The sequence below is a fragment of the Hippopotamus amphibius genome, chromosome 3 (assembly GCF_030028045.1).
Source record: "Hippopotamus amphibius kiboko isolate mHipAmp2 chromosome 3, mHipAmp2.hap2, whole genome shotgun sequence".
In the NCBI taxonomy this organism is placed as follows: domain Eukaryota; kingdom Metazoa; phylum Chordata; class Mammalia; order Artiodactyla; family Hippopotamidae; genus Hippopotamus; species Hippopotamus amphibius.
Window position 1 is genome coordinate 47,450,333 of NC_080188.1, and position 27,232 is coordinate 47,477,564.

General features: G+C 38.7%; 1 protein-coding gene across 1 annotated transcript; it reads right to left on the minus strand.

Moving 5' to 3' along the window:
* Positions 1 to 787: 787 nt before the first annotated feature.
* Positions 788 to 26,680, minus strand: SDAD1 (SDA1 domain containing 1). The gene is made up of 22 exons (XM_057727999.1): positions 26,434 to 26,680; positions 22,762 to 22,866; positions 22,197 to 22,295; positions 19,617 to 19,727; positions 18,007 to 18,078; positions 17,818 to 17,918; positions 16,561 to 16,618; positions 15,944 to 16,018; positions 14,670 to 14,771; positions 13,318 to 13,387; positions 12,233 to 12,336; positions 10,594 to 10,651; positions 9,620 to 9,678; positions 8,931 to 9,007; positions 7,597 to 7,694; positions 7,415 to 7,491; positions 6,538 to 6,667; positions 4,992 to 5,086; positions 4,710 to 4,900; positions 4,518 to 4,602; positions 3,499 to 3,660; positions 788 to 1,677 (listed from the first exon to the last, which is right to left on the minus strand). Exons 1-22 carry the CDS (start codon positions 26,521 to 26,523, stop codon positions 1,630 to 1,632), a joined length of 2,067 nt encoding a protein of 688 aa, XP_057583982.1. The 5' UTR covers positions 26,524 to 26,680; the 3' UTR covers positions 788 to 1,629.
* Between the last annotated feature and the right edge of the window lie 552 nt (positions 26,681 to 27,232).

Below are 27,232 nucleotides of genomic sequence, written 5' to 3' on the forward strand. Positions count from 1 at the left end.
AGACTTATAAAATAATAAAAGGAATCTACTACAGGATTAAAGAAATAAAAGTTAAGACTATAGCTTTTAAAGCCAGATACCTAGCTTCCATGTAAACCTTGGTTAAGAGCAGTAGAAGAACAGAAGTCAGAACACAGAACGGACTGGCCTCTTGGCAGCTAAGTGGGGTGGGAAAGTCTAGAGGAAGGATGAAAGTTCCAGGCATCATCACAATTCATACAGTAAAGCTATAGACCCTAGGTGCTGGCAATTTTGAATTTTATTTACTTCTCTCTGGAGCTAGACACATAAGGAGACACATGAGTTCAAAAATGCAAAAAGAAAAGAGAGCAGTTTCAGGTCTGAAACATTCAAATGTGCATGGGACACTTCCTGTGAAACACTGCAGTTGCTGGGAAGTTAACTGAGGGCTCCTCTCATTAGGCCAGTGCAATTTAATCAGTAAACCTCAAGGTCTTTATAATAATCCCCAGTGGTAGGAAAAGTCAAAGTTTCATTCAAATAAAACTGAAGTTGAACTCAGAAAGTGAACAGAAGATGCTGGAAAAGGAGTAAGAAAAGTGGTTTTAGAAGCTGCTGAGTGGGCACAAAATTGCCTTTTACCCTAGTTTGAAGCAATCTCCCCAACTACCACAATATTACCTAAGAAATCCGAAAGGGCACCAAACTATTTTCAAATGTAACAACTTGCAAACAGCTGACCACCTCTCTCCTGCTGTGTCCCCTGAAATCTACTCAAGCATGCCTAGGGAAGGGAGATAACATACACCACTCAGCAGAAAGTACCTATTTGACATTAGAAACCTTTTATTGAGACAAGGCAAAGGTGGGATGAAAATATCACAAGGTGAAGGAAGGCTGAGGAAACCAATCTGATTTCCTTTTCCTCTATGCAAGAATGAGCAGCCCCAATGATGAACTGAAGCCACTGCAAGATTACTATTTATGCTTAAGGCGATGTAAAAAGTGAGGTTTTAACCAAAAAGCCTGTATCTGGCATTAAAAAAAAAAAAAAAGAAATTCATCTTTTGGATGGATGGACTAAAAAAGCTAAATTGTCTACCCAAAATCTGTACAGCAGGGACCTGTTTTCAGCAGGTAAGCCTATTTACAAGTAAGATCTTCTTACTCTTGTAACATTGTCCTGTTTTAAGAGAATATATAACTCCCAACCCCTGCAGAGGTAGTCCATAAGGCCTCTGTGACCCCACAGAAGTATAAACCCATCTCTACTAGAGAACTATTTATACAGCACTGTAAATACACATATACACACTTGCCCCTTGCCCCATCCTACAAAGAGGCTATAAATACTTTGAGTGAGGAGTTGTGGCTCATTCATTTTTGTATCTTCAGTGACAATAGGCTCTCTCTCTATATATATATAATTTTTTTTTGCATGAACACTAAATAAAATGATTTTACAACACCACTACTGTTTACATTTCAAACATTCCCACTATTACCCATCTCTAAAATAAGAACACCAAAAGCTACCAGGTTTACTGTGGTTTTTACAATATAGTGCTTTTGGACTTTTTAATGTAAACAAACATTCTTAATGTACTAGTTTTCAGAGTAATGACACAAATTTAGCATTCTCCCTGGAATGGAAATCTTGCTTGGAAGTTACTTCATTCTTTTTCTCTTTTTCAAGAGTGCATCTCGTAACGCCAGCTGGAAAATAAAGAAAAAAATATGTAAACATGATCTAGAGAAAAAGACCACAGAACCAGCTTTCACAGTGAACCTATGAACATCCTTACAAAGTCTTACAGGTCCCAAGAGGAAATAGAATATTAAATAAGAGATTGTGAAGAATAAACCCAAATTATAAAAAGAAGATAACCGAGATCAATGTACACATCTTAAGTGTGTGATGGGTTATTATTCCAGTAATTCCCAAGCACCCACCACTCTTTGAGTCCTTGAAACTTTCCACCCACTTTGGGGTGGAAGTTGCCTGGCTCTACATCTAAATAATCAAGCTTTTTGAATTTTATGACTTTACGTTATTGACTCCTTGCCTTTAGCTCAGATCTGGGTCTTGGTATGTCTTTGTAGGTAGGCAGAATAACTGGGATGCTTATGGTAGAGAAAAAAAAAAAAATCAACCAGTTCATTTTAACCTAATTTGCCTGGCTTAGAAGGTATTTCTCAGATTCAGCTATCTGTGTCTTATTTTCTCATTTGTAGTATCTGCTCATACTGTTCACATGAACTGGCACATATCCAATGAACTAACTTCCTCTTGGAAAAATTCTTTAATCTTCGAGAGAAGGATTTTATGCCTAAAGATGTACTGACTAGAACAAAGCAAAGCTTCCCTATCACACCAAAAAAAAAGCACACTGGAAAAAGAAGTAGGGGCTGGGGGAACAGCCCTAGATAAAATGTAGCAAGGTCACAAAAACCTCAAAATGAAGCAAGGCTTGCCAACTGGATGATCACTATTTTCTCAACTCAAAATCTTACAAAAGGCAGGGGAAGGATAAACTAATGGATTTAATCAATTCAACCGTACATTTAAATTGAATTGGCAAAATTCAGACTATTTAATGGCACTTTTCCTTTCACCTAAACTTTCAACAAACGCGAATCAAAATTACCATCACTTTATTCTTACATAACATTGTTGATGAGTTTAGAACTAGAAAGATTAAATAAACAGAGAGTTAGTCATACTGACTTGGTTCTCACACAGATGGAGCCCTGCCCTGGAGAGCTGGCTGTCCCATTCAGTCCTGGCAGGCTCATCCTTGGCTTGTAATTTAGGAATGCTGGTTCAGAATGTGGTACTTCTTTACCCTTGACCTGATTTCCTAGAGATTCTTCCTAGCACATTTACATATACACTCTGCTACACTCCCAGTAGAGGAGGATATAAAAACATAACTATGTTTTACTACAATGAATTATGAAATAAGCAAGCCAACAGAGCAGCACAGGACTACCCATCAAAGACTGAAAATGGATAAAACGAAATCTCGAAGGCCTGTAAAGAGATAATGGCTTTGCAAAAGGGCACACAGTGGAAGGATCATGCCAACAACAGAACTGTTCAGTTTGTACTGCTTTCCTGAAACTGTTACTGAGATCTTACCACACATAATTATTGCTCTTTGGAAAAAAGTATCAGGCATACAGTAAACACTCAGAAATTATTCTTCAGTTAATTTTGAGATATTTCACAGATATTCTAACATCAAGGGAATTTTAGCATAGGAATGAACATCAGAGATCATCTAGTATAAACTCCTTTATTTACAGAGAAGAAAAATGACCTCCTTTTAGTCACACAGCCGAACCTCAACCAAGTCAGGTCTAGGGCTTACAAGCCCTGACTGCTTTCCACCTCTCACGCTCTCTAATAATGCACCCCATTAATCCTAAGACACACATAACACGAGGTTTCAGAAGGCACAATTCCACCCAAATGTAGACAAGTCTTAGAACGACAATACCACTCTACCCAGTCAAGCTTCAAGTTGAACTCACCTGCTTTTCTCGGAAGGAACGCTTATTCTTTGACCGAACATTATGACTATACCGCATCATCATGAAGTTCTTCTGTTTTTTCTTCTCTTTATTTGTGGAACTGGAAAACGGATTCATTTTGGTTTTCTTCCTCACAAACTCTTTTCGGTCTGTTTTTCCAGCCTATCAGCACACACACACACAAAAATACCATTGCAGGAATCATCTCATCAACATACACATCTCCCCTGTGCCAGCTCTACTGGATGCCAAGGACACTAAGGTGGATGGAACACAGTCCCTGCTTCCCAGTGACTCAGTTCAGTCCAGGAGAGAAATGGCCATGATGTATTGTAATGGGGTAAGGGGAGCTCAGTGAAAGAAAAGGTTTCTTAGAGGTCAGTGGAGCCCCTGAGAAAGGGAGACCCTGTGAGCTGTCTTTTTGCAGGATGAAGGCCTTCCCAGTGAGGAAAGGAAGGAAGGGTAGAGCATTTCAGGAAGTAGGAATAGTATATGCAAAGGTGCGGTAGAGAAAGAACATGAGTTTTCAAACTTATCTAAACAAGTGTCAGTACAAATGGAATAGAGGGTGGTGTGGAGCCCGTTTGGAATGGTGGCTGAAAACAAGTAAAGGCCGAGAAAACAAAGTTGGAAAGGTAGGCAGGCTGCAGTCACAAACAGCCACAGCACTTGCCAGAGGCAGGCTCCAACTGCCCCTGGCTTCTCTTAATGACTGAACATTCCCCTGCTTTTCTCATAGCTCTGCTAAATGTACTGAGCCTCCCTGATACTGTGAACATGTAACGATGCCTTTCTGCACTCTACAGCTTGTCTTGGACGGTGGTTACGTGGCTATCGGAGTTGCTAAAACTCATCTAATTAAACACCTCTTATTTGTGCCTTTTATTCTATGTTAATTATACCTTTATTTAAAACATTAAAATAAAATACTGCAGTTCTATGCCTATACAAGTTCTGAGTCATATTTTACTTTATCTGCTTTCTGTTTAAAGAACTAGGCAATGACATGCCTCACTCACCATTGCAGTTGCTAGTCTTGTCTCCTTGTCAGACTTTGGCTTTTTATGAAGGCGTTCAATGTCCCGAAGAGAAAGTAACTCACCTCTGGGGTGAAGAAAAAAATAAAATATGAAACAAGGATGGAATTCCTTTTCCTAATACTTTCATAATCACGTGAGCTGACTGAAGACCTGGGGGACGTGCCATCTTACCTGGGCTCCTCATCACTGTCTATTTCGATGTATTTCCTCTTCTGGGCTTTCCCAGGGGCAGCGTCGAGTTCTTTCCTCATTTGGGCTATTCGGATTTTCTGGAAGTCTTCCTGACTTAACACTCGGCTAGTACTGACGGCTGCAGCTTTGGCTTTCCGCTCCTCCAAAGGCATGCTGTTCAGCTTCTCGAACTTGAAAGCACACAACACAGGCTTAAATGGCTATTAGCTCCAGTGAGGGCACAGCCCCTCAACACCGGGAACAGGACATTTTAGGACTTACGACTTCTTTCTGTTCTTCATCAGAAGAATGGTGCACATCAACCCACTCGCCGTCAGAATCTGCCTCATCACTGAGACTGGTGCTTTCCCATCCATCTGCGTGAGAGAGGGCACACCGTAAGCACTCACTTTATGTTGGGTGCTCATGGCACACTGAGACAAATCAAGCAAAAGAAAACTTAGGTAACGAACCTTAAATAGATGCTCACCAAGAACTGAGCAATTTAATTACGTCAAGGAAAGGCAAATAAGCACTGACCAAGTATCCACCACGAGCCAAAACTTTACAATCTTTCTCTAACCCTCAGGACTCAACAAAAGAGGAATAGCCTCTGGAGTAAAGTAACCTGCCCCAGGCCACACAATGCAGCCTACACTGAAATTAGGAAAATCATACATGACTCTAGAGCCCGCATTCTTTCCACCAAACCAACTGTGTCCATCGAAACTGTACTTACACATTTACAGTGACCACATACAAATTATTTAACTTGTCTAAGCAAATTTACACGTTTGAGAAATTAGTTAGAAACAAGTCATTCAGAGAACCAAGGCAGAAAATTTTGGTTGTGCAAGAACCTTGTAGACACCTTAGTAAAGAGGTATCAGAATTCCTAATGGAGCCACCACAATAAGCTTTCAAAATGAAGGATACCTGCAGTCTCTCAGCAGATGCCCATGTTCTGCAAGACAGTGTCCCAGCTCTTAGGCATGGCATATACAACCACTCATGATAAGGCCCCGACTCTATCTCTAGTTTCACAGCTTTTTGTGCATCACCTTGTATCCTACTTTCTAAGTTTCCTAATTCCTTCAGTGCTTTGCTCACAGTGTGCCTGGAAAGTCTCCACTATTCCACCATTGTTCACTCATCGTTCAAAATATGGTTCATGAGTCACCATTTCCTTGAAGCCTTTGTTGAACCTCTGAGGTGGACCTGACATCTCTCCAGGCCTTCTACCCCACTCCAATCATAAATCTTGTCAATGCTTTATTAGTTGTTTATGAAAGACCCTCAAGGACAAGAACCATATCATTCATCTCTGCTTTCACAGTAGCTGGCTCATAGCTAACGCTTATGAAAATTTTGATGAAATAATGAATGAATGAACAGGAAGAAGATGGACCCTAGCAACCAATGCAATAAATGCTAACCCTGGAAATGAGAATGGAGCTCCTCAAGCGTTCTTCAACAAGTTCAATAAGCTTTCTCCTTCAACAGGAGGACTGCTACAGACGAATCTTCATCATTTTTTCCCAGGCAACAAAAAACCCCGTTATCGTTCCCAAGTGTCAAACAGCAGGCCCTTGATGAGGGGCAGCCAATCTGAAGGACATGAGAAGGCATTTCCTACACTAGAACGTAACTTCCCTCAGAGCAGGAACCATGCCCATTTGACCTTCAGTGCCTGCAACAGGGCTTGGCACATAGTCGTTACTCAGTAAACATCTGCTGAAGGAAGTCCAAACAGTATAAAGATTTCAAGATCAATACAGATATAGTAGGAGTGATTTTTGTCCTGAATAATGGTGAAATAAAAATGAACCTTCATCGTCCTCAGCATTCTCTTCTTCTTTTTCAACTTCCAGAATTTCTGCTCCTGGAATGTAATCTTTAGCATCTAGTTCTCCATATTCTTGCACTCTTGCTTCTACGGAGGCCTCTGTAGGCTTACCCTAAAGGAAAGGAACTAGTTTTTAATAAGGTGCTTAGACTGTAAAACACTACTCATGAAAAGGATTCTCTAGGATTATGAATTTAGAGGGAGAATCACAAAAAAATGGAAACAACTGAATGACAAAAACAGTCCACCAATGTCTTGGTCCAAGCAAATCCCCTAGCCAGAACTTTGCCCACTGTTTTCCTGCTTTCTTTTGATCCACCGCAGGAGACTTCGACTTTTTTTTTTTTAAAGATCAAATTGGCTTTATTTAATTATTCATGAACTAGGCAGCCTCCTATCTTAATAGGAAGAAAGGGGATCCAAGGAACTGCACAAAATGGAAGACTTATAGGCAGAGTGAGGCGCCCTAGGAAGTTATTCTAGCAAAGAGTGGATTGAGGAAACTTCGATTCTTAAGTCTCGAGATCTCTCTTTCTGTTACAACCATGCTTCTTTCTTTCTCCCAACTAGAAAGAGGTAGTATCTGGTTAGGGAATAGCCTGTTCAATACTGGCATCTGTTACTGATTTGAAACAGTCTAATAGGTCTATAAGAGTCATTCATCATCAAAGAGCATATACTAACTGTAAAATAGTTAAGCAATAGTATTCAATCAATTTTATTCTGAGCTTAAAGAACAAAACTACATGTATCACCAATACTCCTAATGGAAGCATCAGAAATACTCAAACTCAAATTGTAGGAAATTACCCTCACTTTCTGACCAAATCCTTGATTAACATATGTGTGCTTCACCTACCCGGAATTTCTTTTGCAGCATCTGAGGATTCAGTGTTCGGAAGAGCTGAATCAAAGTTCTAGCAGACATCATCACATCTGGAAAGTAATACCTTTCATTAGAAACTTCAGAGCAAAGAGTCTATTGAGGTAAAAATAGTTACTCTATAATCTTTGATCTACTGAGAATAACACACCACTTACTCTTATCTTTGTGTGTTTTATACTGAGCCAGGTCTTGGAGAAGTTCTTCAGTCATGGCTAGAGGACATCGAGCTGTTATCTCTTTTATAGCATTGATTCTAAAAAAGGAAAAAAATGAATTAAAAAAACAAAAACAAAACAGCAGTTTCATGTGGTTCAACCTAAGAAAATTTTCTAAAAAGACTAAATCAAAAGGAATGTAAGTTGGGTTTTATAGGTCTTAGGTCTCTAAAACTGCAGCATGGTAGAATGTGAGGGTGGGCAGCCTCAGAGGGCTTTGATTCCAGACAGTTTACTGCTATTTCCTCTACTAGAAGAATAAGGAAGAGTGTAATCTCTGTGAAATACCGGCATACCTCAGAGATATTGCAGGTTTGGTTCCAGACCACTGCAATAAAGTGAGTCACACATACTTTTGGTTTCCTAGTACATACAAAAGTTATGTTTAAACTACACTGTAGTCTATTAAGTGTGCAATAGCATTGTCTAAAAAAAAAATTGTACTCACCTTAATTAAAACATACTAAAATTGCTAAAGATGCTAACTTTCATCTGAGCCTTCAATGAGGCATAGTCTTTTTGCTAGGAGTTTGAAATATTGTGAGAATTATCAAAATGTTACACAGAGGCATGAAGTGAGCAAATGCTGCTAGAAAAATGTCGCTGATAGACTTGCTCCACACAAAGCTGCCACAAACCTTCAATTTGTAAAAAACACAGTGTCTGCGAAGAGCCACATAGCAAAGGGCAGTGAAGGAGGTGTGCCTGCACATGAGTGGCGTTTACTCGCCAGCTCTAGGGGAGACAGTACTGGGTCAAAGAAGAAGAAGTTAAAGGTCTTTAGGGCTGTTATCCCAGCAATATCTTCCAAGGGAGATAAAAAGCCGTTGTTCAGAGTACTGCTTAGTTACCAGAACAGATAAGACATCCTTAAACTAGTGCTCACACTCATTAAGTGTTTTTGAATTACTCAAAAGGGCCACTGAACCGCCTTGGGACTGAAAAATGATTCAATAACGAATCATTTGTTCTAGGGAAAATAGGAATTCAGGGTAGAAGACAGGAGAAAAACATTTAGATTGCCACGCTAGCATTTATTTGAAAGAGGAAGAGCTAGTTAAAAAACAAACTGTTGATTGGAAGGACAAATATCTTTTCTCTGGCTCAAAATTCTGACCAACAAATTAAAAATACCAAGCCTCCTGAGAAGACTGAAATGTATTTTAAACTGTTTTTGAGGGGGCACATTATAGCTGAAATTTTACATCTTGGTAATGGAAAGCAAATGCAGGATATTAAAACCATATCCACTGCCCCAGCCACGTTCTACGTACCCCACTGTCATGACTTCTCCAGAGTTCTTGTCGGTAACAAAATTGTTGGCCACAGTCATGAGCAATGACTGTATGATCTGAATGGGAGTGAAAGAAAGGATATGAGTGCTGGTAAAACGTCTACACCTACTCAAACACTGCACAATGAAGGGACAATCAACTATTAGAGTGGAAAACCAGCTCTCCACCTTCAGTTTGGAAGTTAGAAGGGTCAAGACTGAGGAAGACAGAAAGAAAAACATTCCACTTTGGGTTTCAGCTTTCTTCTTGGCTAACCTCAGATTAAATTTGGCTCTCCTTTAATATTAGTTTTCAACATGGATAAAAATTGCTTTGACCCAGGATAATCCAACACTGTTTAAATCAAAGAAAGGAATTATCAGCTTTAAATAATAATCACTATACATTCACTGATATTCTTGCTCTCTCCAGCATAAAATTTGGCAATTAAACAAAACCAGAATTCTCAACAACTTGTCTAAAATAAACCTTACTTTCTAGAGTAAAATGTTTTTATTTTTATAAGTAAACGTCTATGTATACCTCCTTAAGAGCTAGTGTCTCTTCTACTCATTTTAAAAAAGGCAGGGAGGACAGTAATCGCTGTGGGTAAAGCCACCATGATATACTTCATGGCACTGCTCTATGTGCACGAGATCCTGAGAGAAGTAAAGTTTAAGAGTTCTCACCTCTGGGGGTACTAAGTGATGAGATGCTTGTGCAGCAAACAGAAGGATCTTCGTTACTTCTAAAAATGCAAGAGATCAGAAAGGCCACAGTCAGTTTATTGCCCTGCCCTCAGGACCACAGCAAACATGGCAAGTACCCACCAACTGCTGCTACTCCGCCTGGAACACCCAACCCCCAGACATCTGCATGGCTCACTGCCTCGTTTCCTTCAGGTCCCTGCTCAACTGTTGCCTTATCAAAATGTCTTTCCTGACCACATAACCAAAATAGAACCCACCCCAACACTCTCTATTGTCCTTACTGCTTCCTTTTTCCTCAAAATACTTACCTTCACCTGGACATATTACACACAGCACTCTGTGGACCTCCCTCTAGAATGTAAGCTCTATGAAGGTAAGGATGTTACCTTGTGTTCACTGGTGTCTAATGTAGTGCTCAGACTAGAAATCACTAAATAAATGAATAAATACAAATATATATGTATACACACACTCTCCCTTTAAAGGGGCAGTATATATAAAGAACAAGGCTTCTGGCAAAAGAAAGAAGTGAGGTGAAGCCTAATCAGTCATTATTTACTGAGTGATCTTGGTCTTTTAAGAATACAAATGAGGGCAATGAAAGCAGTAAAATAAACCCTGGTATCTATTATGAAGTTACAGTAAATAGTCAAAATTCATTTTTAGAATTTTCCACATGGGTATTTATGGTATTACAAAATGACTTCCTTTGAGAAACCAACATTGTTTTGTTGTTTTTTCCCCCAAATAATTGTTTCTTAAAAGTTGATGAGCAGAACAATTATCCCATGGCATAATCTGGAAAGAAAATACACGAATTTCTCTCCTTGTCTCTGAAACAGAAAGCATTTCACTCCTAACTCTTGTCTTTATGTTAATTTCAGAACAAAAGACTCTGGATGGTTATTCTAACCCTAAGGCCACCAAAGGAACATGGCAAGTGGAAGCCTTACCTCTCTGGTGGGGCTGCAGAAACCTCTGCACAAAGGGGTAGAAGTTGAAGAGAAAAAGCTGTGGAAAGAAGAATGCACTGGCTTTAATATTTATCTAGCTGAGCTGTGGAGTTTCATTTCTCCATGATGTAATTATATCACCAAGCTCAACTAACTGGGAATCATTTTTTTACTTTCATTTTTTTCTCATTCATGCTCCAGGATGATTCAATGTGCTGTATTAACCAAGGAAAAGAAGGGCTTGTTGCTATCCTCATTATGTCAAGGAAGAAGAAAGTGTACACAGAATAAATGTGTGTGTGTGGGGGGGAGCCAGTCAAAATGCAACATTCTTCTACTTTTAAATTAATGTCGCAGCAGAACCAATTTTTTTTATTCTTCAAAGGTAATAGTAATTCAAATCTGAACAGCGCCCAGTGTAATTTGATCACCAAAAAACCCACAGTCTAGTTTTGTTATTGGATACTAGTCTAACCATACTAGAGGAATTACTCTGAGCCCCATATTTTAGACAGAAAACACTAACACTCTGGAGTCTACCTAGATAAAGGTGACAAGGATCTAGTTATTAAAGCAATTGTAATGTTTAACTTCAAGAAGAGAAACTCTGGAGTCTTTTTCAAAGTTCATCATGTGAGAATAAATTTTTTTTCCATTTTAGCCACAGAGCAAAACCAGGACCAGAGAAGTAAAAGGGAAGACTTGGGTTCAATACAGAGACGGATGTTCAACTGCAGCCAGTTGTAAGACTCCAGTATCATTTCCATCAAACCATGCTCCAATTATGAACCACTTCTGCTTTTCCACTGAGCTCAAATTCAGGTATGACTTGAAATTACTGCACAAATGTAACAAGAATTGACCTGGTAATCCTGCTTTAGAATTGCAGCCCATGGAGAAAAAGCAATTTATTCACTAAAATGTTAAATTTTTCTTAGAGAAATGGAACAAGTGCATTCACTCATGTCTACTTTCAGTTTTAACTTGATATATGTCTATACTGTTTGAGTTCCAATAAAGAAAGCCTGTTTTACTTTTTTTTTGTTTGTTTGGAAGAAAGCAACACACTCACTGACGATCAGAACAGCGCTAGTTACGAGAGCAAAATGACAGGGAACAACCTCAATGGTCACTTCTTCATGGACTGAATTTTCGAGAATCCCTCCTTTTCTACAATGGCAGTTAGTCTGAGTATGTGTGAGGTTTCCATATGTATACACAATATAAATACATTATACCACCAAGGAGCTCTTGCAATCTAATTTAATACAAAATGAATGACCACAGAATTCAGCTTTGCAAACATGACCCTCCTACTAGAGTGGGCTGCAAGTCAGGAAAGCTATGAAGGGGTAAACTGTGAAATGTAGTAATAGTTGATAAAAGTATGTGGGTTATGTTGGCTCAGGAAAATGTATAAGTGAAACAAAGTTAAGCTGAATACGTGTACAATTCAACATTCATACTGACAAAGTGACAAAAACAGGTATTTTCAGAGTGAAAGATTTTATCCTTCTGTAAACTGTATGGGTTTAAATGGTTTGGGAGGATAAAATTAAGCCACTGCTCTACCTTTGTGTCCTTTCACCAAGAAAAATTCTACTGCTAATATTCACTGAGAACAGAATGCAATTCAAACCTCGTGAATTCCCACCAATCTGGAGATGAGGTTCATGAGCATCATCTTCACTTCAAACCTGTCCTTAGAGCCCTCTAGCTGCTTCAGCAGTTTTTCTGCAAAATCTGGAAAGGAGAACATCAGAGAAGTATTCTGTGGGCCCATGGTCTGCACAACACAATCTAACAGGTGTGGAGAAAAGCAGTAGTTTCATCACTGACTCTTGTATGGCTGTGTCTGAAATCACTCTGCAGAACCAGAGGCGAAAACAGCAGCATGACAGAAGGTGAAAAGAGACACACTGGCGAATACACCTTCAATGGTGCCCAAAGTTAAGTCTTAAGGATTTCCAAGATTTTTAGCATCAACATCTTGAGTTACTGTTGATAGATGTATTATGATAGAACTATTAAGGGTAATAGTTCTCTGGGGCCTTGCTTTTCAAATGTGGGCTGCAGGCCACCAGCAGTTGTCCAGCTAGTAGCTTGTTAGAAATACTGAACTACAGGCCCCAGCCCCAGACCAACTGAATCAGAATCTGTACTTTAACAGGATCCCAAGGTGATGTGCCTTAAAGTTTGAGAAACACTAACCTAGGGGAAGGGACAGCAAACTAAAACTAAAATATAGAAAGCATTTAAAAGCCCCACTGCCCAGCCATACCCCATATCAACTAATCAGTCTCTCTGAATAACAGGACCCAAGTATCAGTATAGTTTTATAAATTCCCCAAGTGATTCCAACGTGCATTCTAGTATGAGAACTAGTGTTCTAGAATAGGGTTTCCACAGACCAGTTCAAAAAAAAAAAGGGACTAATAAAAGATTGTCAATTTTTCATTTGGTCAAGTATAACGTCCTACAGTACAAGCACTGTGTTATTAAGCAGACGAATTGCAAAGAAATCTGTTCCTCCACATTTTTATTTTGCTGTGGATCTGGAATCACTGCTTTAGAATATAATTCTCTAAGCTACAACCAACAGGTAACAACTAAGCATTTACTGATTGTCTATTAAGTGCCAGGGATTTTATATTCCCCAGTAACCTTGAAGTTAAATAGGCAGATGAAGCCAATGAGGAACTTGTAAGGTCATAGTTACAGTACCTTGTGGATCATGAATCAAGTGAATAGCTGAAAAGTTAAACACCTCCGGTTTTTTCTTCTTCTTTTGTTTCTGAAAGAAAGGGAGAGGAAAATATTTACATTCTGAATTACAGGGAAGAGGCCCTGGGGATTGAATGTGCTAATGTGCTAACGGATGTTATCAAGTCCATCACACTATTCAAAAAGAAAAAAAACTTTGTTCCAAAAACCTTTCTTTCAACTTGAAGAACTAAAGGTGGTTTTTATCTTTTAAGATTAAACCTTGGTAATGTTCCAGCTATTAGCACCTCTGAGACTTAAAGGCATTTGGAAATATGAACATTGAAAAACACACAAGGGGGACTTCCCTGGTGGCACAGAGGTTAAGAATCTGCCTGCCAGTGCAGGGCACACAGGTTCAAGCCCTGGTCCAGGAAGATCCCACATGCCACAGAGCAACTAAGCCCGTGCGACACAACTACTGAGTCTGTGCTCTAGAGGCCTCAAGCCACAACTACTGAGCCTGAGTGCCACAACTACTGAAGCCTGTGCGCCTAGAGCCCATGCCCTGCAATAAGAGAAGCCACCACAATAAGAAGCCCGTGCTCCACAACAGAGTAGCCCCCACTTGCTGCAACTAGAGAAAGCCCACACGCAGCACCGAAGACCCAATGCAGCCAATAAATAAATTCATTAATTAATTTAAAACAACCACACAAGGGCCAAATTATGACTCAAATAATCATTACAAAACATAAAATGTACTTCATTTGTGTACTCTTCTGACATTGAGATCAAAACAAATGAAAATGAATTTAATCAAATTAATTTATTCAAGCCACAGATTTTGCTAGAGCTAAGAACATTTATTCATGTAAAAAATTAGTGCTTATGGGGCTTCCTAGGTGGCGCAGTCATTAAGAATCCGCCTGCCAATGCAGGGGACACAGGTTCGATCCCTGATCCAGGAAGATCCCACATGCCTCGGAGCAACTAAGCCCGTGCACCACAATTATTGAGCCTGCACTCTAGAGCCAGCGAGCAACAACTACTGAAGCCCATGCACCTAGAGCCCGTGCTTCACAACAAGAGAAGCCACAGCAATGAGGAGCCCGCACACCACAACGAAGAACAGCCCCCAGCTCACTGCAACTAGAGGAAGCCCGTGTGTAGCAATGAAGACCCAACACAGCCAATAAACAAATAATAAATAAATTTATTAAAAAAAAGAAATTAGTGCTTAAAAATTCACACATTTCTAAGTCTTTCAAAAATGCCATTTTCTTTATTTCAAATGCTTAAAAGCTTTTGCTAAAAACCACATATTCTGCATTCTAATGATTCCTATCTCATTTCCCAGGTACAAATCTCACCTTGAGGACTTTCATAGCCTTTTCCAACTTTTTCTTGTTTTTGGAGCTTTTCTTCCCTGTGGCATACTGCACTAGCAGGTCTCTTGCTGTCGGTCCTTCATCCTGAAGAAGAAACTACTTTGTAAAACTATAAACAAGGAAAATCTGCACAGAAGCAAAGAATAACCCTTTCAATCACTTCTTTGTACTTACACTCTTCACATGCAGCTATTAAAAATAAACACAACTTTAAAAATTCAATAAAAAATATGTGCCCATGTGCAGAAACAGGCACAAAGAAAGATTTTCACTGCAGCACAGACTTGTTTTTATTTTGCTTTTAGTTTTTACTGAGGTATAATATACAGATAGAATGCAACTTTGTTTTTATTTGAAAAAATAAACTGGAAACAAGTATTTATCAACAGAGAAATCAAACTATAGTACATCCATATTCTGAAATATTACATGGAGGTTAAAAAAATGAGGCAGATCTATATATACTAGTAGAAGAATATCTAAATGCACTGGTACATCTATACATGTCATCACAAAGAAAGGTTGCAAAATAATACATATATTACTTACATACATTCTAAAAACAGACCAGACACATAAGACAATATATATACACATCCACATATAAATGCACGGGAAATGAAATGGTTATCTATGAAGAAGGAACTGGAAAGTGGAAATAAGAAAGAATCAAGAAAACTTTTATCTCGAGTATTTGAAGTCTTTTACAGTAAGACTGTATTGTTCATACATTATTTAATTAAGTAATAACAGAACAAAAGATGTTATCTCACATTCCCGTATTCTTGTTACCAAAATGCTAAAATGGGAAGGGAATTTTTTTTTGAATTTCGTTTTAATATTAATAAAAATATTTTTAATAAAGAAAACTTCATGACATCATAAACCCTGATTCTTCCTTTTAAAGATGCTGTACTACCCTTCTCCCTTTCTCCACTCTAAACTTCCATGATGTCGACACTCTACCTCAAAAATATATTGGCAGTAATTTTTATTCTAAGTTTATATAGTGAGATACAGGTATAGCTTTAGCACTAAGAAAAAGGTTGAATGAATCTAAGTTTTATTAGTTATTTAACCAATCTTTCTGAATGTAAGTGACAAATTCTAAACAGAATAAAATCTCAGCATGGCAGAACTCAATAAAGGATAAGGGTACATTTAAGTTTCTTTCCAACTTTTACGATCTGTACCGAAAACAATAATAAAATCTGCTAAACTGTAAAAAGTTTAGAAGTATCTATGGTTAAACCAACCTCAGATTCTGAGTCACTGTCCTGTTTCTCCTCTTCATCTTTCCCAAGGAAGAATGTCAAAGCAGCAACTAATATCTAAAGACGAATTCAAACAAAGTCAATTACTCATCCCAATTTACAACAAAGAATAAATACTTCTGTCTATATTTTATACATGCATATGAACTAGGATCTGAAGGAAAAAAAACAAAGAGTGATAGGATTTGGGCTCATTTTTCTTAGCCAGGCTCTACACAGTTGTTATCCTTCAAGTAGAAAGTCAAGAACTTCTACATCCCCCAAAAGAAAAGTGATATTATAGCCCCTCTAACAGAAAGGCAAACGCGCCCTTAAATTTCTTTCAGCTGTGCCTGAGACCAATAAAAGAACAGTCAAGAATTACAGAGGAAAACATAAAATGAAGGCTAAGGCTATCATTTAATACAAAGCACTTTAAAAACTCATAATTTTGTTTGACTCCTCCAAAGCACAGATAAACCAGAGAAGCAGCCTAAGCACAAGCACGAACAGCATGTCCGCACACCACCTCTTCCTCGTATACCCACCTCTTTCACCTTCTAGCTGGAAAAGCTGACTACTCACAGACAGTGCCTTCACACAGCCCTACAGGCACTCACCTTGGTGACTTTAGAGAAACATGCAGTTGTGATCACATTGACAGTTTTGGCATCATTCCTGGGGGAAGACAGTTGAGGGTTTTAAAGTAAATTTTCATCCTACTGTATTTGACAGCATAGACAATGCCACAAAATAAATAATAAATATTTCTGACGTTAAAATTCATAGTTTGTAATGTTTCAAAAAGTCATGGGTTTCTAAATAGTCGACTACAGACACACATTTAATTCAATTTTAGCCCAGTCTTATGTCAGAAAATTACACAACCATTAAGATGTATTTTTGAAGAATTTTTAATGACATACAAACTTCTTCAAGATAACTGAGGAAAAGAAAACAATAAAAAAGTGCGATACAGCAAAATTCCAATCATATTTTAAAATTCACATTAAAGAAAAAGACAGGAGGAAATATAAAATATTAACTGTGATTATCTCTAGGTGGTGAGATTATCAATTAAAAAGTTTCTAGCTTCTCTAAATTTTCTGCTGCAACGATTATTTTTATATTTAAAAAATAGCAGTGAATAAGAAAAGCAAAAGATATGAGTTGGGGGCACTGTACCAACAAGCCAAAGTTTATAAAACATGATAATTTACATATACAGGATAAACCGATTTGAAAATCTGCAGAGAGGCAGAGCAGAAACAGCCTGGATTTCAGAGACAGATCTGGGTTTGAATTTCAGCTCCTTCTTTTACTAGCTACTAAACTTAAGCTCATGAACCAATAGGTTTCATTATCTATAAAATGGGGATAATTCCAGATAAGCTGCATTACACTGATCTGCAGGTTGAATGAGGTAAGACATGGTGCAGGTGCTCAGGAAATGGTAGCCAGGGACTTCCCTGGTGACACAGTTGTTAAGACTCCAAGCTCCCAATGCAGGAGGCCCAGGTGTGACCCCTGGTCAGGGAACTAGATCCCACATACATGCTGTGACTAAGAGTTTGCATGCCACAACTAAGGAGCCCACATGCCACAACTAAGAGCTGGCAAGCCGCAACTAAGGAGCCCACCTGCCGCCACTAAGACGCTACACAACCAAATAAATAAATAAATATTAAAAAAAAAAAACAAGAAATGGTAAAATGTTGTCATTAGTCCTTTGGATTGTCTCTGTATTTTTACTTCCAACTTAATCTATGACATATATTAAAGAGCTCAAGATCAAGAAAAATATTTATGCATGTGCTCTGCAGTAATTACAAATGAATAAAAGATTATCTCTCAAGAAACAAGTACATATATATTACCAGATGTTTCTTCTGTAGAGTTCAATCATCACATCCAAAGATATCTTGGCTGCAGTTGCATTGCTGTCTCTTAACATGGTATACATGAAATTCTGCAATACCTGAAGCAAAAGAGGAGAAAGAAGACTTACTATACTGCACGATACTGTAGTACTATGCTATAAACATGAAAAACAAAAGGGTACTTACTATATTCACTTTATTGTTCTTGTGTTTTGCATTTATATTCTTGATATCAGTCACAATATGAGTATATAAAGTCTGAGGAAAAGAAATAAAACCACATGCACATTAACCAACATTTCTAACCTTGCTTAATTTGCAGAGAAATACAAATGTACAGAAGGATTTAATTTTACCCACTTCTCATTCTATCACAAAATAGACCAAAAACAAACAAAACAAAAAGCAGGTAAAGCAAAATAAAGTTACTCTTAAAAGGTTAAATATGGAGTTATATGATCCAACAATTCCACTCCTAGTTATATACCCAAAAGAAATAAAAATACATCTCCAACCAATGTTCACACAAATATTCATAGCAGCATTATTCATTAACAGCCAGAAAATGAAAACAACCCAAATGTCCATCAACTGATGAGTGTATAAACAAAATGTGGTATAACCACAAAATGAAATATTATTTGCAACAAAAACTCGTGAAGTATTGACACATGCTACAACATGGATGAACTGTGAAAACATTTTAAGTGAAAGAAGCCAGTCACAAAAAAAATCACATATTATATGATTCCATTTATATGAAATATTCCAAGCAAGCAAATCTAAAGAGACCAAAAGTACACTGGTGGTTGCCTAGGGCTGGGATAGATGGGAGGATGGAAAGTAACTGCTAGTGGGAATGCGTTTCTTTTGAGGGTGCTATAAATGTTCTAAAATTGACTGTGGTGATGGCTGCAAAACTCTGTGAATGTACTAAAAACCACTGAATTATACACTTTAAATGGATGAACCATATGTAAATTACATCTCAGTGAAATTGTTATTTTTTTAAAAAAAGGAAAGTCACTCCATTTACCAAGCCCCTAAAGGCATGCAAAACAATACTGGGATTCTTACAAACATCACTGGTACCCAAGATATGCTCCTCTGGACCACTTTTATTCCACAAGTTAGACCAAGAAGTACAATTGCTAAAATCAAATGGTTGTAGTCTCTTAATACTTTGAAAAAAAAATTAAGTTAATGGATGTAAAATTTAGTTTCTCTTTCTTAAACCTTCAGCTTCTGGTCTTATACAAGCAAACACAAAGTCACAGGGAAATATTAATAACAAAAAGGTCAGTTTTGAGGGGAAGAGGGTGGGAACAGTTATAGCCACGAACGTCCATGCTCTAATTTAGCTAGTCAGTACAGTACAGACTTGGGTTCTCCCTCTTCCAGGGAGAGCCAGGCTGCCTGGGTTTATGTTCCTGCCTCACCACTTAGAAGCTGTGTGACTCTGGGCACATTACTCTATTTCTCTGTGCCTCAGCCTTTTCATCTGTAAAATAATAATAATAATAGTAAACCATATCTCATAGCACTTTGTGAGTAAACAAATACATAAAATGCTCTGAAAATGATAACCTAGCAAAAAGTAAACATTAAATGTTAGCTATTACCACTATACTGCATGCACATAATGGTCAGTTTTTTTCCTGTTAAAATTATTCTTAACTGTATTCAATAACATGAAGCATCAAAAATTCAAGAGACTCCAAACTCTGTTGTAAGTTTTATGTTGCTGCAAGGAACAATGAGATATGGGGGGATGGGGGAGCGATTTCGCTCTTTACCTTTCGCAGAAGCTTATCGTGGCAACGCAGAAGTTCAAAGAAGAGTTCTAGCAAACTTGATGGATTGATGAGATTCTTATTTCTCAGCAAGATCAAAGCTTTACAAAATGTCTCAGGAAGGAAAAAAAAAACAAACTATAAGATAATGATTAACTTAATATGAGAAAATGGAGCAAGTATATTCCAAAAGCGCTTTATGTCTTCTACTAACCAGGCATCAGAACAGAACAGATAGCCTCTGCCCTCGTGGACCTTACACTGGGGCTGGAGCAGAAGAGGGGACACACAAGCAAGTACGCATATAAACAGGTGTATCTCAGATACGAAGGAAATAAAACAGGGTAATATAGTTGATACATAGCAACTGAGGGAGGGCTCATTTACACAGGAAGTCAAGGAAGTGTCAACATAAGATAAACGCTAGTGATCAGTGAATCCACTGAGATAAGAAAGGTGGGTAACATTAACCTAACACACTAAATTGGAAAAATCAATCTGAATTTGTGACATTACAAGGCATTCTTTTGAAGTACTGTTAGTAGTAAGAACGGCCCAAAGGCAGTTGTAACACTCTTGCTTACCACCAACTTTCACCAGTACCCTTACCCCTCAAATTTTGGCCTCTAATACTATTCTCCATTAGATGGAACAAGTAATCCTTGGAGATTCAAGTCTTGGGACAGGAAAAACAGTGAGAAAGGATTTGGAACTATTTCTGCCAGAATGCAAGGATGCTTTCAAACACATTAGGGGCATTGCTAAAAACACTGGCCAGGTGGTGACACCTTGAACACGAAATAATAGGTAGTTATGATGTCAAAGAAAGAAAAATATAACAAATTCATTTCATTTATTTTATTAAGTAAATGTTAACATACATGCGTATTTTGTTTCTTCCATTAAGAAACACAGTCTGTTTATACCTATGTAGGCAGAAAAGAGTCAACAAAAATTTGGAAATGATTCAAAAAGTCCTGGAAAAATAGCAAATACGCTAGGGAGAAAAAGCCCAGCAGTTGATAAGGATTGGTGGTTATCACTACAGCTAACTAGAATGAGGATTCACCACTGTGTTCTAGTGATCCCTCTAAGAGGGATGCTAATTATACAGACTCAATCCCTTGTTTCCTAGCAATTTCCTAATTATTTTTAAAAACTTACTAATCATCATAAAACACCATAAAGAAATATGCACACACATTTATTTATTTAACAATGCCTGCAGACCAATTTTGTTGAGTACTGTTAGCACACAAAACTTAAAGAAATCCTAATTAGCTGGAAAGACACTAAGTCTCTACACTCAAAATCTCAAATTTGTATGGCCCTCAAGGACTCGAAAAGTTCCATGACCTAAGTAAAAGTCTTCTGTAATGGTTCAAATTTGAAGCCTCTTAGGCTGTGCAGCCAGGTTGCATGTCCCAACTGAGAGTTAATCAAAGACCCCAACCTTGGCTTGTCTGAGATGATATTGTTTTTCTTTTGGCCCTAACCAAATTAAGACAATCCTAGAGAAGTATAAAAACAGAAGAATTACAGAAACCCTGGGAAAATGTAAGAATAAGAAACAAAGTTGAATCTACAGACTTAGAATTTTTGTAAGTTTTGGTAAAGGATATTAGTATGTTTTGTGATCATAATATTTGTATAAGTTCTACCAGCTGTAAAGGTGTTTGAAAAGCTGATGTATGAAATTTGAAAATGCCTCTGGTTGGGTTCCCTAGAAGCAGAGTCCAATTCATTACAGAGGTTTATCCAAGGTGTGCTCTCTTCTAGAAAGAGGTAAAAGAAGCACGATAGGGCAGAGAAAAGCTGGGCAAGGATGTGTCCTTGGCTGGAGACTAGCTTTAATCTCATCACAGAGAAGCCCTGGAGTATGGGCTGCAACACAAAATTGGATCCACCTTGTGGGAAGGGTTTGGGCTTTTGAACCTCTGGGTTAGTCAGATACCACCTGTGGGCTGGGAGAGCACCTCCCAGGGGCTAGGGCTCCCATTTAGCTGAAGACAGTGCTCCAGAGAAAGGGCAGCTGGGGGCCATTAGCATCCAACATTCCCCACAGGTGGGGGAAGTGGGAGCACTAGCCTAGTAAAGGAGATTCCAGCCAGGACCCAACATCAGCCACTAAGGTAACAATATTTAAATGCTGAAACTGGCTACTTAATGGATAAATGTCTAAATTAAGCTTTATAAAAACTATAAGTTGTAATTAGGGTTCTTCATGCACACGCAATTTGAATGACTAGAAGGAATCACCTACTCAAAAGAGGGAAAAGAGCATCCTGGCAGGGTTAGCATGCTGGCCGAACAGAGAGATGAGAGAGAGAGAAGCGTAGCAGAAAAGGAGATGAGGTCGAAAATACAGTCAGGAAGCAGATCATGTAAGGACTTACAGGCTCAGTTAATAAGTTTGAGTTTTATTCTGTGTAAATGAGAAGCCACAGAAGGATTTTAAGGAACGGGTGACACACTAATTTACACTTTAGAAAGACGTTTAGATGACAGAATGTTCTCATTTAAACATATATTATACACACACATGAACACAGCACAATTTATCAATCCAAGTACTGGTCCTACCATTCGGAGATCTGGGTCCAAGACAGTGTGGTTGTAGGAGAGAAGATCTTTCAGCTCTTGGGGAAAGTTACTTAAATGTTCTGGGTAACAGTGACCAATCTGTAACAAAGCAAAGGCTCTTCTGAAGTTTTTCTTTCTCTCCTATAATTCATATGCACATATTACGGACTTTCTGCAAAAGGAGAGTAAAAGGCTACGTTTCACAGAAGTAGATGGCTCCAAATCATCTTTTTTTCTTCTACATGCTAATCTCTCTGACCCCTTTCATATTTCCTCTAGTCTTAGTAAATTATGTGACATGATTCAGAATCTGCTTTTATGGTGAATTTGAAGAAAACAAATAGTTTGAAAGCTTTTCTGCTCTGGGTTGGTTCTGTGAAAAGCTCTAGCGAAATCCTCTAACTCAACATAAGGAGAAAATAAGTTTTGCAAAAAGGGAAAGTTAATTTTTTTTTTAATTAAGCTTCCAGTGATGAATGGAATGAGGTTGTATATAAGCAGAAAAATATTTTGCAAGCTGTGTGCAACAACTGGTCTCTGTTTTACTCAAAAATCATCTTCTTACCTGTGCCATAAACATCACCAGCTCTGCCAGTTCTTTGCTGGGTTTATTTGGCTGTAATTTGAAAATCTCCACATTGGATTTGTAGTGGTTATACTGCTGTAGAAACTAGAAAAATAAAATTGAAATTGGTCACCTTCTATTATAAGACTTTCTCAGTACAGAATAAAAAATTACTTAGAAATCTTTGATAATGGCATTGAGCAAAGGTATATAGAAACACTACGTTTTCCTTATCAGCATTCTTCAAAATGAGTTTTGAAAAACCTGCACATATCACAGGTAATCTAAAGACCCTTTCCCTGATCATTAGAAATTTAGGTAGCAAGTTATAAAGAACAGTGAAACAAGAATCAAAAACTGAGATCTGGCTCTCTACTGCCATCTACTACCCAAATGACCCCCTACTGTATTGTCTGTGCATATACAGCACTAAGAGCTGCAGAAGTATGTGAATCAGAAAATGGGTGAGAAAATGTACACAAAGCTCTCCAGTCAAAATCCCCCTCCTTTTAAATAATAATTATGATTTTATCCTGGAGTTTTAGGTAACATGTGTTAACAAGCAAAAGCAATAGACACAGAAATAATAATAGCTTCCATTTATTCAGCACTTGCTATGTGCCAAACCTATCATGTACATTATTTCATTTAATTATGTTTAATCCTAACAACAACCCAACAATCTAACGTTGGAACTCACAAGGCCTCAGTTCCATGCCCTACATCTACTCTCCATGCCTAGGCCATGGCTTTAAACTATGTGTGTATGTGTGAGACAGAGTGACAGTGAGAGGGAAAGAGGGAGAGAAAGGAGGAGAGTGGGAAGGGAAGGGGAAGGGAGAGGGAGAGGCAGACACTCGGGCATGTCTTTTTTTTTTTTTTTTCATATATTTCTTTTTATTCTTAAAATTTTACTGTTAATAATTATGAACGGTGGTCTTAATTAGTCTTTTAATGGCTATAGATTAATTTTACCATTTTTTTTCTATTATTTTTTCTGGGGTACACCAAGTTCAATCATCTGTTTTTATACACATATCCCCGTATTCCCTCCCTTCCTTGACTCCCCCCACCTCGAGTCCCCCCCGGGCATGTCTTTTTTTTTTTTTTTTTAATTTGGCTGTGCCTGGTCTTAGTTGCAGCATGTGGGATCTTTGTTGCATTTCATTGCGACTTGCAGGATCCAGTTCCATGACCAAGGATCGAACCCGAATCCCCTGCACTGGGAGCACAGAGTCTTAACCACTGGACCATTAGGGAAGTCCTGAGAATAAGTATTTCTTTATATTATCAGCTCTAACTGCTTCAGTGAACTCTGAATTCACATATCCAACTGCCTGTCTAGATGTCTAACAGACATCTTAAACTTAGCCTGGTCAAAAAACATAACCCCTGATTTCCCCAACAAAACTGCTAAGTCTCCAGTTTCCTCCAAGAGTAGGAATCAAGAGGGAGGCCTGCAGTCCCTACATGCTTCATTTAAGACACTACCTCTCTTGACTCCACAATGCCAATGACAAGTGAAGAGAGGGCCCCAGGACTCAGTGTGCTCCTGGCAAGATTCTTATCCCACTTCTTCCCCTAGATGACTAGAATGTAATTTAATGACAATAGTATTTTTATCTGTACATCTCACTACCATAGTCCCAGTACCTAGTACATAAAAGGTACTAAATACTATTTGTCAAATACCCAGATGCAGAAATAAAAAAGCCAGAATCATCCTTCCTTCTTTTCCTTATCTCCCAGATCACTCCCCCAGGAAGTCCTACTAGCTCTACTTCCATGTAGAGCTAGCCCCAATCTGCTCACTTCTCCCCACTTATGTTGGTAATTCCAGTGGCATCACCATTCCTTGCCTAGGCTATTCCAACAGCTATTATATTAGTTACCTTGCTTTCAATCTTGCTGCTCTACAATCCATTCTATCTACAGTCTCCAGAGTAATTTTTTAATAATATAAATCAGATCATGTCACACCTCTGCTTAAAACTCTTCAATGGCTCGCTAACACACTAAGAGGAAAAATCTTAACTCCTTAATCATGTTTTAAAAGGCACCACATGATCCCACCTCTGCCTGCCTGCATTTTCCACATCATCTTACACTACCCTTTTCTGTGCTCACCACAGTTTAGCCACACTGGCTGCCTCTCTACTTCTTTTCCACCAATAGCTTCTGCACTCCCCTTCCCCCCATCTAGAATGCTCTTGATCTGTCTCAGTATCATAGCAGAGATGCCTTCCCTGTTCATGGGAGTCAAATCAACAGCCTCCAACTCTAACATGTTCATATCCAATTTTACTTTCTTCATAATTCTTACCAATACGTGTCTTCCATCACTAGAATATAAGTTCAAGAGAAGAAGGCTCTTATATCTTATCATTGCATCCTGAGCACTTAGAATCATACTAACACACAGTAGCTACAAATGTGTGGATTTGCATAAATATTTGTTAAGTGAATGAAAGAGTAATCCTCTGAGGTAGGTATTATCTCCTTCTCACGTATTAAAATACACATAGGCTCAGGTGGTTAACCTGCTCTGGTTACACAATTGGTCAACAGGTTGGGCCAGGATATAGAATTAGTTTTGAAACCAATGTTTTTAAATACAGTGCTGCACAGACTCTCAGCTATTGCTTTGTCTAATGGTTTACAGTGCTTTACACATCTCAAAGCCTCACCTATATTACTTAACTTCTTGTATTTGTTCCTTACTCTTTATTTCCACTCCCTTGAATCTCTGGAAAGGTTCTCTCTACTGGTGACCTAAACCACTGACACTGCTGTTTGTTAAAAAGCATTCACATAAATATTTCTATGTGAAAATCTGGGGGAGGAGGGAAATGAGAAGCGCAATCAAAAGATGAATAAATTGTGTCAGCCATCTGCACAGACAAGAAGTTGAAGCAAATACTTGTTTAATGTTGGTCAGACAAATGGGTGTCTGAAGAAAGCGCTTGCCAAATTAATATATCAAAGTCGCCACTTTCATTTTGTCACTTATGGGCTCAAACACCCTTAATGTTTACAATCTGTATGAGGTCAGTCTGGACCTAATCTAATTTCCAATTTCATCTTTCCTCGAGGTAAATTCTGATATCCAGGTCATGCCAGCTTCCGATGAGGCTGAATCCTGCTTTAACTAGTTATACTAAGCTCCTGTGTCTGTCCCTTATACTTAAGAATCACCCCTCCTTCCAAAGTCCATGGCACAGAGAGTGGGCTCCCGGAAACAGACGTCGGTCGAAAACAATCGAAACAAAAGTTACACCAAGTGTTAAAGACTAATTCAACTTAGGAGTTTCAGAAAAGAAAAGGCTTGAGAAACTTGTCTGGAAGTCGGAGGTTGGGGGCGGAGACCACTCGTCTCTCCACCTCAGTGAGGTCCGGAGAACCCCTAAAAAAAGGTCTTTTAAAGGGTGCTTCTGTGGCAGCGGGGTCTACCGAGCTGGCAGAAAATCCACACGCGCAGCAGATTTCAAGAGGTGGGGAACGAACCTTGAGGCCTGTCTCTCCCTTAACCCTTTTTCTCCCCTCGAGGAACCCCTGAACTTAAGAGAAGAACACGCAGCTAGCCAGGATCCCAGCTCCACTCCACGCCACCCTCCAGACACTGTCTCAACAGGCCGCGCCCCGGCTTCCAGCGTCACCGCGCTGCATTCCCACCTCCTCCACGTAGGCCGGCGGGTCCCGCTTGATCAGATTTTGTAACTGCGGCAGGTTGCTGGGCAGTTTGTTATTGTTTCTGCTAGACATGTTAGCTGCTGACTGGCTCCGCGACCAGCAGTTTCAAGAAAACCCACACCGCTGGCACTTGCCAACGGTCTCAGCTGCGGCTGGGGAGTCGTGCTTCCGAGTATGACCGGAAACAGCACATGGGTAGCTCAGCGGGCGGCGCCATCTTGGCCCTTAAAGCGAGCTTGACTACGGGAGCCTCAAAGTGTCAAACTTACTCTCACGGTCGAAGTGCAGTGCACCAGTTTATACGAAGTATTTTTTTCCTCTTTTGTTTGTTAGTTTTTCCCATCGGCCAACCACTACTACTATTTCGCGTTTCTGAAATAATCTGAAATGAAAAGTTTTTTTTCACATGTTAGTTTATTTCATCATCCTGACATTATTATGAAACAGATAAGAATAGTTTTTTAAAAAATCCCACAGCCTAAAGTTAGAAGCTAAAAATATCCGTAGGGAGTAGATAGCGCTTATCCTGTTTTAGAGAGAGGGAAGATCAAGGAGGGGCGTAAATTAGTTCTCCTAAGTGATTTTAAATACTTGCTTCAGTGTTGTTTTTAATTGTTTAAACCCATTGTGACCCAGACAAGGGAAAAGGGTGTGAACTGGATGAAATGTAGTCCTGTGGATTGTTTTAAAATGCAAATGAATTTGTATTTAAAAGCCAACTATTGTTATAACCTTTGTAAGCACTGTTCAGCCAGAGTTTTAAATTCAGATCCTGGTTTGA